This window comes from Rhagoletis zephyria, unplaced genomic scaffold, assembly GCF_001687245.7.
Source record: "Rhagoletis zephyria isolate East Lansing unplaced genomic scaffold, Rhagoletis_zephyria_1.1 Rzeph_scaffold_02126, whole genome shotgun sequence".
Taxonomy (NCBI): Eukaryota; Metazoa; Arthropoda; class Insecta; order Diptera; family Tephritidae; genus Rhagoletis; species Rhagoletis zephyria.
The window spans coordinates 36,714-52,127 of NW_016159210.1; the positions used below are offsets into that span (position 1 = coordinate 36,714).

Sequence of the window (15,414 nt, forward strand, 5' to 3'; positions counted from 1 at the left end):
TTCGATTTTTATGTGGATGTGTTAGGAGGTTTTAAATCAAAATAGAATTATTCTCGAAAACGAAAATGTTAAATAAATAAGAAANCTTAGCTTGAAAGTTTGGGAATTCATCTCCAATATTGAGCGCTTTGCTGGAATCAGCCATTTCGATGAGAGTCTTCCGTTATTTATGTGGATGTGTTAGGAGGTTTTCAATCAAAATAGAATTATTCTCGAAAACGAAAATGTTAAATAAATAAGAAATCAAACTGCCTTTCGAACGATGGAATAATTAGGCGAAATTCAACTAGTGGCCGACCGGTTCTAATAAAAATGTTGCTAATTCGACGCGGAACATGTGGTATGAAACGTACAACAGTGTTGCCGGAAATTCGTTAGTGAAATTTTCCAACATTTAATAATTGGCAAACTGGGCATTTGTGTACGCATGGTAAACTTTTATTATTAAAAACACGTTTATTTAATTTAATTAATCCTTCAGCTACTCGCGTTCATCTGATTAGTTCCGAAATAAATTACCGCCTAGTAAGTAAATATGGCAACCAAAGGCATCAATGCCAGGATGCGCTCAGGTGGCAACGTTGGTAAAAGCGGTAAATTTGACAAACTTGGAAGTTCCGGNAAACTCCAACATTTAATAATTGGCAAACTGGGCATTTGTGTACGCATGGTAAACTTTTATTATTAAAAACACGTTTATTTAATTTAATTAATCCTTCAGCTACTCGCGTTCATCTGATTAGTTCCGAAATAAATTACCGCCTAGTAAGTAAATATGGCAACCAAAGGCATCAATGCCAGGATGCGCTCAGGTGGCAACGTTGGTAAAAGCGGTAAATTTGACAAACTTGGAAGTTCCGGCGTCGTTTTGGTTTTTCGCAAAAGTTGATAAAATTACTAATGTGTTTCAATGTGTCAAAAATTAATACAATTACAGTGTAATAGGTGCAAAGGGAGCTGAAATATTATAAATAAATGTTCCGCATTTGCCTACCCCAACTGGTACTAACTTCCTGTCCTGAGTTCATAGAACTCGGAAATGCACAACCAATTAGGTGTAATTTAATTTGATAAAAATGATGACGTGATTATGTGCGAAGTTTCAAGAAAATGTAATGTAAAACAAGCGCAAAATGCAGCAAATATGTATTCTACATTTGTGCTTAAGGGCGCTAATATGTATGTACGTAAATGTGAGTATATAAAAGCAATTTAAAGAATGTAGGAAGCGGAAGTGTGTTAACAAACTTCCTTCCATGGATAAGTGATGCTCATAAAAGTGTTTTTGTAACCTTGGATCCGCATTCTTTTGAGGTTATGTTGTTGCGGCGGGCTTTCAAAGAAGATGGATGGATTAAGGATTTATGGGCATGTATTGAAAAGCCAATGCAGGTAAAATCGAAATGAGGTAAGTCAAATATAATACTACTAATACTAAAGTGTCTATGCTCTTGTAGTGTATGTATCAGGAGCTGTGGGCAGAAAAACTATCAAATTGGCGGGTTTAAAGAGTGCCTTTAAAACAAATCAAATTAAATATGTATGTATGAGTTATAGGCGGCACACACCGTGCGTCCGACTCGTGAGTCGGTGTGGATGTGTTTGTGAAAATAAATATGTGTTAGTTGCGCCAACATGACTTCCGGCATGACTCCGAATGATTCAACTGTGTGTAGTCGAAGGCGCCCTGCAAAAAGTGGGACTAGGTTAAGTACTAGTACAGGACCACACTACCTTGTAACCAACACTAGTAACCAAAATGGTCCAAATATATTTAAAAAATATGGTTACATTAACATTGCGATGTCATTGGACCTGACTACCTCTGGTCTAATGCTGCATAACATGGGACCACTTCTGGTCCACCACTGCATAACATGGGACCACCTAGACAACTACTCCTTTTGAACCATGGCACATTTGGCAACCGAATCATATTGACGATCGGCCACGAAGAGGTGGTGTTCAACACATATATCAGTTTTTTACGTTTGAAGTGGTCCAGGTTAGCATAACAAGTTACCTGGTCCTTTTGCTCATACTTTAAAACTACGACCCAGTGGACCACCTGGCCCTCAAATTTTTGCAGGGCGAGTCAACACGTACACAATAGCGTGGGCCGAAAATCCGCTTTTTTAGAATTTTGATTGGTAATAGCAAAAATATGGTTCATTATGCTCTAAAAAATATCTGTGTGCAATTTGAAAGTTTTTGGTCAATATCCTAGGCTCGCCCAAGTCCATCAAAGTTCAAGTACTAAAAATTTTTTTTTCTTAGCTAACTTCGATTCTCTACAAAAAAGGTCCATATACCTAATTATGTAGGACTAATACTTTAGAAGATTATTGCAATTTTAGTAAAAAATTATTACTTAATTTATTTATTAATTTCTATTTTTGGGCCATATTGAACTTTGATGGACTTGGGCGAGCCTAAGATATTGACCAAAAATTGCTATATTTCACACAGATTGTTTTTAGAGCATAGTGACCCATATTTTTGCTATTACCAATCAAAATTCTAAAAAAAGCAGATTTTCGGCTTACGTTAGTACACAAATGACTCACGAATCAGACGCACCGTCTATGGGGCCTATTAGCGATGTGCAAAACTTTACACCAATTTTGTAATAAAGTCCATAAGCTATATTTGTGAAAATACCAAGTCTCGCCTTCTGATAAATACCTAACATCATTTCTTGTTAATAACTGACCACCATCGATTCTCTAAAACATTGTTCACATGGGGCGATGTTACAGGCAAATTTTAGTTGAAAGTAACAGGCGCCTGGTGTAACCGGCCGTTCAACTAGTCGCTTCCAATGACGTTTAGGGGCAGCCAACTTTTTATTTAAATATTCACCTTTAAAATTGCCCGCAAAATCGCCTCATGTAAACACCGTATAATAGTTAGCGAGTGGCGAAACGAACGAAATTAAAGAGGCACAACCAAATAACATAGATAATAAAGACTGGTTTACACTATGTCATATTTAGACGCCAAAATTTGTCAACATATTTCGACACAACTTTGTCTCCTTTATCCATACCTTTACTGATGATATTATGGGCAAAAAACAGACAGATAGCCGATATAGCAGCGCATATAGATGACCAAAGACTTCCGCTACAACAACAACAACAACCAAAGACCTGTCCCGTTCGAAATAAATCGATATACAACTTTTTAATCCCATTTGATAATAGTGCGGTTCAGGATGTTGTGGAAATGGTCTTGGACTTGCAGTTAGAATTGCATTTGCAAATTTTAAGCTTGCTGCTATGACAACCGTGTGCATTTTATTGTTGTTAATTTACAAATGCAACGAATATGCAAATGCAAGAGCATATCGACCGCTGAGTGGAAGATCGACCTATCTCGGCAGCCAGTTCGAAAACGCCCTATCTCAAAAAACGTTTCAAGAACGCCGTACTTCAGAATTTTATTGAAAAACACTCTATCTCAGCATTTGGTTGAAAAACGCCCTATTTCAGAATTCGATTCAGAAACGCCCTATCTCACTTCAAAATGAATTGAAAATGTGCTGATATAGGGCGATTTTGAATCGGCAGCTGGGATAAAGCATTTTTGAAATGAATTCTGAAATAGAGCGTTCTTCAATCATATTCTCAAATAGGACGTCTTTGAAAAGTTTTTTTGAGATAGGGCGTTTTCGAACTGGCTGCCGAGATACATAGGTCGACCTGAACAGCCCTAATGTATTTTTATTTGATTTGCAGAGAATGTACGCTTCTGTNCTAACAGCCCTAATGTATTTTTATTTGATTTGCAGAGAATGTACGCTTCTGTTACTCACACTCACTACAATTATATCTACGTTCTTTGGTAAAACCAAACCCGTTCAACAAATTTTACGTTAAGCGAGTGGAACTCAAACTTAGGGAGCAGAGAATTGGCGAATCGAAGGCTGGTTTTAAACAACATGGTGGCACGAACACAAAAATAATATTCCACCTTATAATCTGTGAAAAACTGTGTAAATGTTTATCTGCTAGCTTGGCAGTTTAATTTCAAGCAACATCTTTCCCGATTTCTTTATTTCAAAGGTTTCGGCTTGATAGAAAGTTCGGTGCAGTATACTGCAGGTTCGGTGCAATATACTGCAGCTCCTACTGTTCCGTCCATCTTAGAACAGATTGTGCAGATGTGCGTTGTTACTTTTCAGCTCCACGCCCTTACGCAAACCGTCAACGTCTACTGTAGCGTATAGAGACTTTTCGAAAGTCAGATGCGGGATCGTGTAGTGTATTCGCTCGATTAAGGATGACGCTATACCACTGTAACTGTACGTTCTGAATACAAGCTGTCCTGAAGCCCCAGTTGTAAACCCTATGTTCTTGGTCACCAAGTTCGCCGGTGGCTTGTGTAAAATTGCGTCTAGAGCTGTTGTCGGATTTGTCCTCAAGGCACCCGTTTTACTGACCATTGGCAGCCGGTAAACACTCTCCAGTCTTATACGGTATGTCTTCATTTTCGTTTGTGTCCACCATATCAATAACCCTAAAAATGGCTTAACGACTGCTGTGAATATAATTCAGTTTCTATGACAGTTTGTTGTCCAGCACGATTTCAAGGTACTTCCTGTTTGGCTTTGGTTAAAGCGTAGCCTCCCCCAGTTTGGGTTTATCCCGAGCTGGCATCTTGTATTTCCTAGTGAATAATACTAAATCAAGACTGATCTGTGTTAAGATCCAGTACCATTACCATAGCATGGCTGCCTGTCTTCTATATTCACCAGCCATTTATAATCCACAAACGAAGTGGTGATAACTTCACTCCCCGTAGCACCATCTAAGCCCCTCTTGTGCCGAGATCTTTTTTACAGCCTAACATCTTGCTTATCTACGAACGAAGAGCATGATTGGCCCCTATTAGAGCTTATTTTGAGACGTTATTAAAAGCTTAATATAGCCAGAAACGCTCCTATATCAAATTCTCAATTTTCCATTTCTCCTTCGGTCCATATAACAACATTGCGGAGAGCCATATCGACTGATCTGACTTAAATATAGGCGTACTGAGCTTCTCTCATGAAAAGTTTCATCGATCTGTATATTTATTAGAGTTTTCTAGCATTTTGTTACCAGCTTTTTTAAGCATTGCTGGGAACATAACATCAAAGTATGCAGCGCCCATTCAATTTTTTCCGCGGTTACCAAGCTTTCCACAGTCAGATCTCACCCTTGGGTTTTCATTCCTGCCAGGAAATGTGCGTTGAGTAAGATATCGTGTGATTCTTCGCTACTCTGAGCTCAAGTTCCATCCTCTGCCCTAATAAGTTTATGTACTTTATTACCTTTAGATAGATCGTTCCTTATACTGACGGTCTAGGATGAACTTTCTATGCTGCCGCAGCTTTGCATGAGCTTCTCTAAGCCTTTCTTATTTCTACTCCTCCACTCTGCTAAGACAACAAATTCTCCATAATAGTCCCGGAGACGAACGAATGGGAAGGTGCCACAGACTTAAACTCAGGGTCGACGGCTATGTATACAGATGGTTATAAACTTAACAAAGAGTGGGTAGCCGAATATACTCTGATGGACTCGTGCTAAACCTCAGCTTTCGCATACCGGACCATTGTAGCGTTTTTCAAGCAGACCTAAACGCCATAGTGAAGGCCGCTTGGAGGCTCATAACCTCCGTCTCTTCAGGACGGCTTATTGCTATTTATTCTGGCAGCAATACTGCTATCAAATGTCTAAAATCTAATAGAATAATGTCCAAAGTATCCATAGAATGCAGGAAGACTCTCAACCTGTTGGCATCAAAATGGTCTTTAGCATAGTATAAGCGATGCTTAGCTCTTACTCGGCTGAACCGCTATTCTCTCAGAATAGTAGTCGGGTTAATCAACGGACACTTCCTGATGGGTACGCAGGGAAAAGGCGAAGACACCAAAAACACGCAGTTGCAGAGACGAGGAAGCGGTGGAGAAAATCGAACATTGTCCTGCTCTGCCCAAAACGCGACACCAATTCTTCAATAAGTACATTTTAAATTGTTTAGCCGACCTGAACTCGGCTATGTAAAAAGCACCTGGTGATTCAATTATTAAGGGAGGGAAAGAAACAAACAGTGGTAACACAACGAGCTTTTCCAGCCAGTCTAACCTAACCTAACCTATGTTATATGTACGCTTCTGCAAATCGGTGCGGAATATGCCCCCGCAAATCTATGGGTTTCAATACTTAGCTCATTCAGTGTTGTGAGCGTTGCAAAAAGTAGTATGCTATTGAAGGCAATCTCGATATTAGGGGCTCAACCTTCCACAAAAGTCTTGCCAAAAATGAACTCAACGACTGAATGCAAGCCAGATCCGATTCGAATCTATCTGCCTACCATCATTTAACACACAGGAATGGATAAATACTGATTTCTTAAAATCCGCTTGGAATACGTACCACATGGAGTAATCTTCATCTGCTAAGGGAGAAATGTAACGTTAATGGAGCTTAAAAACTTTGGAAACAATCGTATATTCTGCAGCTTATGCAGATCAAGGCACAATGACGACATCCCGGCTGGGTCCCTCGAAGATGGGATGCATCAATTCGAAGAAATCAATGTTGCCGTCACTGCAAAATTTGTGTTGTAATCGCTTTATAAGCTTAAAATTGCCTACTTTTTCTGCTTGGAATGCAGCGCAGCAGCATACCATTTCTACTAATGTCATAGGCATTGTTTTCTGTTTTTTTTTTAATATTTCTTTTTGCAAAGCAATTTTTTGCTGTAAACTTTTTTAGCCACATTATTATTAATGCATTCATTTTAATATTAACTTACAAAAACTGCCTTAGCGCGTTCAATGCCACCCGTATGTTAATTGCGCNAATATTTCTTTTTGCAAAGCAATTTTTTGCTGTAAACTTTTTTAGCCACATTGTTATTAATGCATTCATTTTAATATTAATTTACAAAAACTGCCTTAGCGCGTTCAATGCCACCCGTATGTTAATTGCGCAGTATTAATCACCTACTTCCTTCGGGTGAAAAATGTAAATACAGCTTTTTTTTTAATAAAACTATTTATTTCATTTATGCATTATTATTAAAGATACATTTGATCCATTTCAGTACAAATATTATAAAAAATATTTCATGTAAATGCTTATTTAAAATTTCACCCTAACCTATTTATGTATAGAAAAAAAGTCCAACAAATACTCCACTGTGATTATAAAAATTTTACCTATTTAACCCCTATAAAAGTGTGTGTATTTTAACAAATTTTTATAACAACAAAATTTCCATAAAACCTATCTACTTAGTTGACAAAGGCATAAAAAATTGCAACAATGATTATTGTCAATTCATACAGTTTATATTAACTTGAAAAAAAAAAAAACTTTCTACCATGAATTTTTAAAACATTTATTACTTATAGTGTGGCATACATACATATCTATATGGAAGTCCATGTAACACTATGACTATCGGGAGGAAAATATAATTGTATATTTACTTTCTAAACAAAATGATCAACAAGTAGTTGACGCCGTTGACCACTATTACTACTTCAAGTAACCTGACTTAAAGTACCGAATAAACATCGGTGAACAAATTGGCGCCGAATTTGCGGGATGATCTTCATGAAGAACAGCGTATACATACATTTGTATTTGTAGTATATACATAAGTGTAACCAGCGTTTTTTCAACTGCTCGCGCTGCTTTCTCATTCCGTTTCATTGCACGTACATATTTAGGTATATGCCTTTGATATTTGCATCCGTTCAGTAAGCTACCGCATTCTCCACGCTAACTCAATAACCAGTTTCCGGTTCCTGTTTCAGTGTCATGCGATACGCATTTTCGGCGTCATGTAGCCCACCACCTCCACCACCACCCATCATGTACCCACCGCCACCGCCAGCGCCACTGCTCAGCGCATCAGGTCCGCGTATTTTGAGTGGCGCGCGTCGCAACATCTCCTCGGCGCTGCCGCTATTGTATTCGTTCAGCGTCATCTCAGCCGGATTGCGTAGCTGTTGTGCGCCTGCGCCGCCACCATTATTATTGGATGCAGTATTCATTTGTTCAGGCCTTTGGTAGGGATGATTACGATGCAGCGGCGGTGAGTGCTGCATTAAAGCACCAGCTGACATTTGGGATTGACTAGGCGATGGCGATGCATGCGGATGCTGTTGCATATTCGATGGCATATGTGGCAAGTTGTGTACACTGCCAGTTGGCAGTGGACGTAAAACACCAACAGCACTTGAGCTATAGATGCTATTCTCATCCATATATGGATTGTTGTTATTGTTATTGTTGGAGGCTCCATTGTGCATATCAGCATTTGACGATTCTGGGTCGTTGAGCTGCGGTGAATGCATTGAACGCGTATGATGTGGTGTTGCAGAGCCAGTTGAGTGTTGTTGCTGTGTGCGTTGCGTCGGATTAGTGCGCATGGTGTTATATTGCGTTGGCGGTGAAGATATATTCTCGAGCAGCGGTGACATCATTTGAGCATCCAGGCTGCTGCTGTCCATACACGCTGATAAGTGGTCGGCGGAACGGGGCGACGTAAGTACGTCCAAAGTTGATGTCACATGGCTCGAATCCATGTTCCGTGTTGGGCTGTAGTTGTTCAAGCTTGGCGGCGAGAGTGGCGAGTTGTCGGCCAATTCACCTAATAAAGTTGAGTACATTAGATAAGCATGAGATGTGGGAAGAATAGTGATCTTGACGTACCTCCAAGTAGCATTTCCTGCAATAGCGAGTCAATGTGAGCAACTCCGAAAATTTTCGCAAACTGTATCTGTTCGATCATTTGCCAAGTGATAGATTGCAGTACAGGCAGTATTAAGAGGATTTCGCCAAAGCGACCGCGTGACTCGTACTGTCGGTCCGATACGTAATCTTCCAGATTGTTAAGGATTTGGTGACGTAACGTCTTGATGCGCTGTGGTTCGTTAAGACCCTTCGCGTCTAGCAAGATACAAACAACCATAGAAATATTAATAACAACGTAAAAATTTCGAAAATTCTCTAACCCTGCTGCATTAAAAACAGAAAAGGTTTCTTGAATTCACTCACTTGGATCGAAAAACACCAAAGCCTTGATGCATGCCAATTCCGTATCATCAATATTCACATCTCTCAGCGCAAAAACAAGCTCATCAATGATTCTAGCACCGATTCGCGAGATATCTAAGTTTGGCGAAAGACGTGCGTCTAAAACGAAAATACATCGCATTTAGTATTCTTCTATTTACTTTGTCATTTCGTTCGAATATAATAATAATAATAATAATAATAATAATATCCCAACGGTTTTTACCCTCCATTCCCGCCCATCCGCACGAGCGGCGCAGTCCGCATGACGAACGGAACCAGTATTTTAAATTTTTGCGCCGAGTCACGATAGGCAGGAGTTTGTTAAGTGTCTAGATCTAAAACTGTTCAGCTACAGAACTAAATTCATCAGCCGATTTATTTTATGTCTTTATTTTAATAATTCATTTATTGAGAGAGGACAGTATCGATTTCTTAATGCTGAAAAGCGGATCTGATATATCAAACGTGCTGGAATGAGAGTTAAAATCCTGGCATAAGGAACGGAGTGGGCCGTGCAATTCAAAATTAGTTTTACAAGCTTTCAGAAATAGGGGGCAAAAGTGTCTTGATACCCGGGAGGGAACATTAAGGCTAACTTCGCCAAGAAGAAGCGGACTTGAAATTGAGCCTGTTAGTAATTTAACTATAAAAATTGTACCAAGCATTTGCCTGCGGCTGGAAAGTGTAGGAAGATTAATAAGTTTTAATCGGCTCGTATAAGGTGGAAGGTTATATTGAGAATCCCAACGGAAATTTCTTAAAGCAAAAAGTAGGAATTGTTTTTGAATTGATTCTATCTTGTCTGAGTAAATTTGATACCTTGGATTCCAAACCACCGAACCGTATTCCAGAATTGGCCTAACTAATGTTATAAACAGGGTTTTAGTGATATAAGGGTCACAAAATTCTTTTGACCATCGTTTCACAAATGCAAGTACACCTTTAGCCTTGTTGACTGTCACATTAATATGAAGATTAAAATTAAGCTTAGGATCCATTGTGATACCAAGGTCCACAAAATTGTATACCTGTTCCAGGTTATGGTTACCTATTGTATAAGAAGTGGGATGAACAGCTCTTCGCGAGAAGCTCATTACTTTACATTTCTTAAGATTTAGAGGCATAAGATTTACTTGACACCAGTAAGCCATGCTGTCTAAGTCTGATTGTAGCAAAGACCTTTCTTTAATTGAAACGTACGATTTATAAAGCTTTACATCATCTGCATACATTAAAATTTTGGAAAATTGTATATCTGTAGAAATATCGTTTATAAAAAGCAAGAACAGAACCGGGCCTAGGTGGCTACCTTGAGGGACTCCTGAAGTAACATCAATGACGTCAGAGATAGTATTTTTAAACATTACCCTTTGTGATCTATCATAGAGGTATGAAGAGATCCAACGTAGAAAATTAGGTGGAAGACCAAGATCAAGTTTGTAGATGAGCAACGAGTGGCACACTTTGTCAAATGCTTTACTGAAGTAAGTATATATAACACCAACAGATTTGCTTTCACTAAATGCTTTTGAGATATAGGATGTTAATTCAAGTAAATTTGTATTAGTTGATTTGCCCTTGCAAAATCCATGTTGACTATATGAAATGCTAGAAGAGATAGAATGCGTAAACTGAGAACTACTAAGCAGCGCATTAAAACTATCTAAATTTACGTCAATTTTAAATGAAGCAATATTTCTTTCGTAATTAAAATTAATTTTTCTGATGCTTAAGTCGACAGTTGTAATTTTTGATGAGATATAAAGCTTTATATCGTCTTCGGTAGTGTCTCTCGAAAATCTAAAAACAAAGATTGATTCTCTGGCGGAGCCACAACTAGTTTCCTCGTATTAAACTGGACTACCGGCGGAGGGGGTTGAGTTACTGCATTAGTAGTTGAGGATAGGGAAGGCGGTGGAGGCTTTGAAGATGATGCCACCACTACTTCAATGGGGGAAGGGGAAGATACTTCATTCAGGCTCTTTATTATCCGAAGCAGATTTCGTTACACGGTCTTTTGAGGCTGAGGATTCTGATGCTGGAGGACACGGAGAAGATAAATTAATTAAGTCCGTCGGAAGATTATTCTGACGTGCAACGGCAGATGGACTATGAAGACGCTTACGTTTAGACACACGCATATCCTTAACAGATTGCAAGGAATCTAAGCATTTGAATGATTTAAACATATTTTCATATGCTTAAATTTTTCTGTCAGTACCGACAATTCTCTTCCTATTTCTGTAAAACCATTTCTGGTTTGCCTAAATAGCTTGAAAAGATCAACTTCGGTTGACCTGTACTTTACGCAAGACCAGCGAAGGTCCTTGCCATCATTATTAGCGTGCAGAATTCTTCCCGTCAAACCAGCACATTTCAGATAGTAAATACCATCACACAGCCAGCACGATAAGTAGCGTTCAGAATCGCTTTTAATTTGGCAAGTATCAAGATCACACTTCATATTGAAAGATTTATGTAATACACTCGTTAATAAAAGACAAACAAAATAAGTTATAACAATTAAGGAGCTGATGTAAATAGCTTTAAATAAATATAGCGAACAGTTTGAGTATCACTGAAATTATGACACTNATATCACTGTAATTATGACACTTAAGAGCGAAATACACAACACAAGCGGCTTGACAAACCAATCGAAATTTCCCTTTGCTTCAAGCCATTTGTGCTGTCTATGGGGTGTTTGAAGGTTTGACAAACCGCTTGAGGGAAATTTGAGCAAAAATCAAATTTTTTTGATTTTCTGGCCGCCATGTTGACGTTTGATCAAACCGCTTGCGATGTGGATGGTAAAATCGCCTCAATTGCAACTGAAATTTCACCAAGTGAAGACGTAAGGGAGAATAATGGTAGAAAACTAAAATGTTTTACATTGTTAACCGAAAGAAAACTAAAATTCTGTGCTTGAACGACTCATGTTTGCATGGTCTATGGCAAAATGGGAAAAGTATGTTTGACAAGCCGCTTGTGTGGTGTATTTCGCTCTTTAATAAACGCAACGCAAACAGCTGTGACAAGAATTACTAGAAGAAGTAAACAAAAAGAGTAGAACAAATGTGCAAAAACAAGATTAATTCTATTAACCAAGAATGATAGAATACAAGATTGCGCCGATCAGAGAGGATTTTTGAGAATAACTTTTGTGTGACGTCACACTGGTGCAATTGCGAGAGAGAAATGCCAAAACGTGAGCAAGAATGGAAGAAGAAGAAAAAATGATGCAAAGGAAAACGTAAACAAGTTGCACCAGTGTGACGTCATGCAAACAACGATTCTGTCAAATTCGTTAAGAGAAAAATAGCGGTACCGAGATCGGCGCAACCTTTGTATTCTCTCAATCGTGTCAGTTAACTACAAAGGATACAACAGCAATGATAGCAAAAAATGACTCGGCAAAATTAGAATGTATGCTAGTGAAATTTAATTAAATTTACTTTAATATAAAACCAATAACTTTCACTTAGCTTCAATTATTTCACACTCTTATGCTCATAAGCACTTTTTATCACTACTTTAACACAAAATTAGCACAATGAACTTAGTAAGTAGAAAGCCAAAATCAAAGCACAATAAAGTACAACCTCACAGGTTGACGTTTGCTAGGTCACCAACCTGGACAATGCTTTGTGATGACACAGTTGTTGCCCAACAATAGCACATCTTTCAAGTGCATAGAGCGGCGTGACAAACCCAGCAACAGGTGTTCGCCAGCATGCGCGCGCAGCAACGCCACTTGATCGTCCAGCTGCAGATCATTGAATGCTGGTATGTGTTTGGCCCATTCGACAAGCGTCAGCAGCTGTTGTTTCATCGATTCACACACATCGTTGATGCTGGCAAATTGTTTATTTGAGAGATCTTCATTCGGATTGGTCTCCATAGCGGCACCCGCTTTCGACTGACGGCTCTCAATCTCTGCCTTCACCAGCGATATGACGGACAAACCATTACCCGGATCGGGATCTTCATTCGAGGTGCGACGACAGCTAATGCGATCGCGTTCATTTTGAACGGCCTCCTTTTTCATGCCCGCCTTGAAGCATTTGCGCAACCGACAATACCGACACTGGTTACGCTTGTCCTTGTCTACGACGCAATTCCGTGAGAATCTGTTTAGGAAGTAGAGCAACTTTACTTAATTGATAGCTCACTTTTATGATATTTTACCTGCAGGTATATTGGTGATTCTTGCGCACGCTGCGTCGGAAGAAACCTTTGCAGCCGTCACAACTGGAAGCACCATAATGTTTACCGGTGGCGCGATCACCACAAATTGCACAAACATTCGATGATTGTGAGTTGTTATTTTGCGCAAATGAGTTATTATTATTATTGATGGCAGCGGTATTGCTGCCACTAGTGGATAAGTTGCCATTGCTATTGCTGTTACCACCGCTCAGACTTAGTGCAGGACTAAGGGCCTGACTGCCACCCGGACTGTGGGCGGAAGCGTTGCTGAGGGACAGCGATGGCTCCATACTGTGCAGCATGTGACTCTCAGCATCTGCAAAAAGAAATGAATAGAAAAATTACTTTTGTGTAACTTGGTGTATGTGAGTTATAAGTAGAATACAGTTACTAAATTAATTGAGCACAGGTGACGTTTTTCAAAATTCAGAAGTGGAATATGACCATTTTTGCTTGTTGTTCCAGGCAACGGAAGGGAATTGAAATGTCCCTAACTATGCAGCTTTGTTCTCTGAAGATTGTGTTAGCACTACACTGTGTTATTTCATTTTTGACTTGTCTGTACTACTTTTAAGCTCAGCGCCGCATAGTTGGAAAAATGAAGGTGGTCACAATACTTCGGGTTTCAAAATTTTTCTAATTTTAAATTTAGTTTATTTTTTTTTTTTAATAAAAGCTGATGAAATTCTTTGTCAATCAGTGGAAGCCGATTTTTGAAAAATTGTTTCAAACTAATTTTTTTTTTATAACCGAGTTGATTTTTTTTTGTAAAAAATAATTCTAAAAAATTAATTTCTGTCCACAAAAAGGGGCACCTTAGTAATAACCACAAGTAGTATAAAATGATTGCAAATAGTTCGTATTTTGTTATAAACATCTAATTTAAAATACTGTGTAGGCTATAAGATTTACTATTTTTGTATCCAATTTTAAAAATCAGATATGTTTTAAAAATAGAAGTTATGAACCTTTAAAAGTATATATATCTACAGATACACCAAAATTTTTGGGAGTTTTCATTGGGTAAATTTGAAAAAAAATCTTGCTTATAAAATTTTTGCAGCTTTGACCATCGCTTACTTAAAAAATTTCTATAAAAGTTGTTAAATATGTAGTATGCATCGAAAATTACGATTCTTTGCGAACATTAAACAAGTTTCTATTTAAAAATCTTCATACAAACTTTATTTTCAATCGATTTTTTTCTGCACTTCACAAAACCTTTTTCGAATTCAGGACAAATAAAATGAAGATCTAAATTGTACGTTATCATTTTGAAGTTACGTCTGACGAAATTCAAATCTGCGACCATCTACGGCAGAATATGTTAACAAATATATAATGCTAAGTAAAGTAAATAAATAAACAAGTAAAATAAAATATTTTTTTTTGTTATTGATATTTGATGTCCAAAAGTGGTTAGTTACAAGTTAGTTGACATCTGATGCAGAAGTAACCACCCTTAACTATATCGCGGCCATCGCCATACAACTATAGTTAGCTTTCCTCAAAGAAAGTATACAGATGACCTTTAGTTCCTTCCTAATCAACTTTAAGTTAACTGATAGTTAAGTACATTTCCTGCAAGGTATATACTATAGTACCTACATATGTAGTAATGATAGGTTATGCTACGGCGATAAGACAGTTCGTTTCTATGCTCACGGATTGAATAAGAACAGTCGGTTTTACATGACAAATTTCATTTTACATAAGAACAACTTTTAAATTTAATTAGAGTTATCTAAGTTGAGCGATAGTAAAAAAATACAACTGAAAACATTTAACGAAATTAATCAAGCAAACTATATACATAAATATATATATATATATATATATGTACAGATAAAAGCATTTTTAATCGCATGTGCACACAAATGTATTTTTTTAAATATGTATGTTTATAACTACATATGTATGTACATATACATACATACATATATGTATGTATGTACAACTGTATCCTATTGGCAATCTTGTCGAGTATTTTTTTGATCTGAGCGTGTATTTATTCCGTGCTAACATATAGAAGCTGTCAAGTCATCATAATAAACATGTCTCATATCATATCAAGCGTAGCGTCTTAGTCATATTTAAGGTCTTTTTTGCAAAGAAAAATATA

The 15,414-nt window shown here is 37.9% G+C and overlaps 1 protein-coding gene across 1 annotated transcript in view; it reads right to left on the reverse strand.

Moving 5' to 3' along the window:
* Positions 1–7,241: 7,241 nt before the first annotated feature.
* Positions 7,242–15,414, reverse strand: part of Hnf4 (Hepatocyte nuclear factor 4) — a 45,484-nt gene continuing 37,311 nt past the window's right edge. The window contains exons 2-6 of the mRNA XM_017620357.1: positions 13,272–13,608; positions 12,717–13,213; positions 9,063–9,200; positions 8,718–8,954; positions 7,242–8,655 (exon numbers count right to left, since the gene is read on the reverse strand). Coding sequence (XP_017475846.1) covers positions 7,787–8,655; positions 8,718–8,954; positions 9,063–9,200; positions 12,717–13,213; positions 13,272–13,608 — 2,078 coding nt within the window. The 3' untranslated portion in view covers positions 7,242–7,786. The remainder of the gene's footprint in view (positions 8,656–8,717; positions 8,955–9,062; positions 9,201–12,716; positions 13,214–13,271; positions 13,609–15,414) is intronic.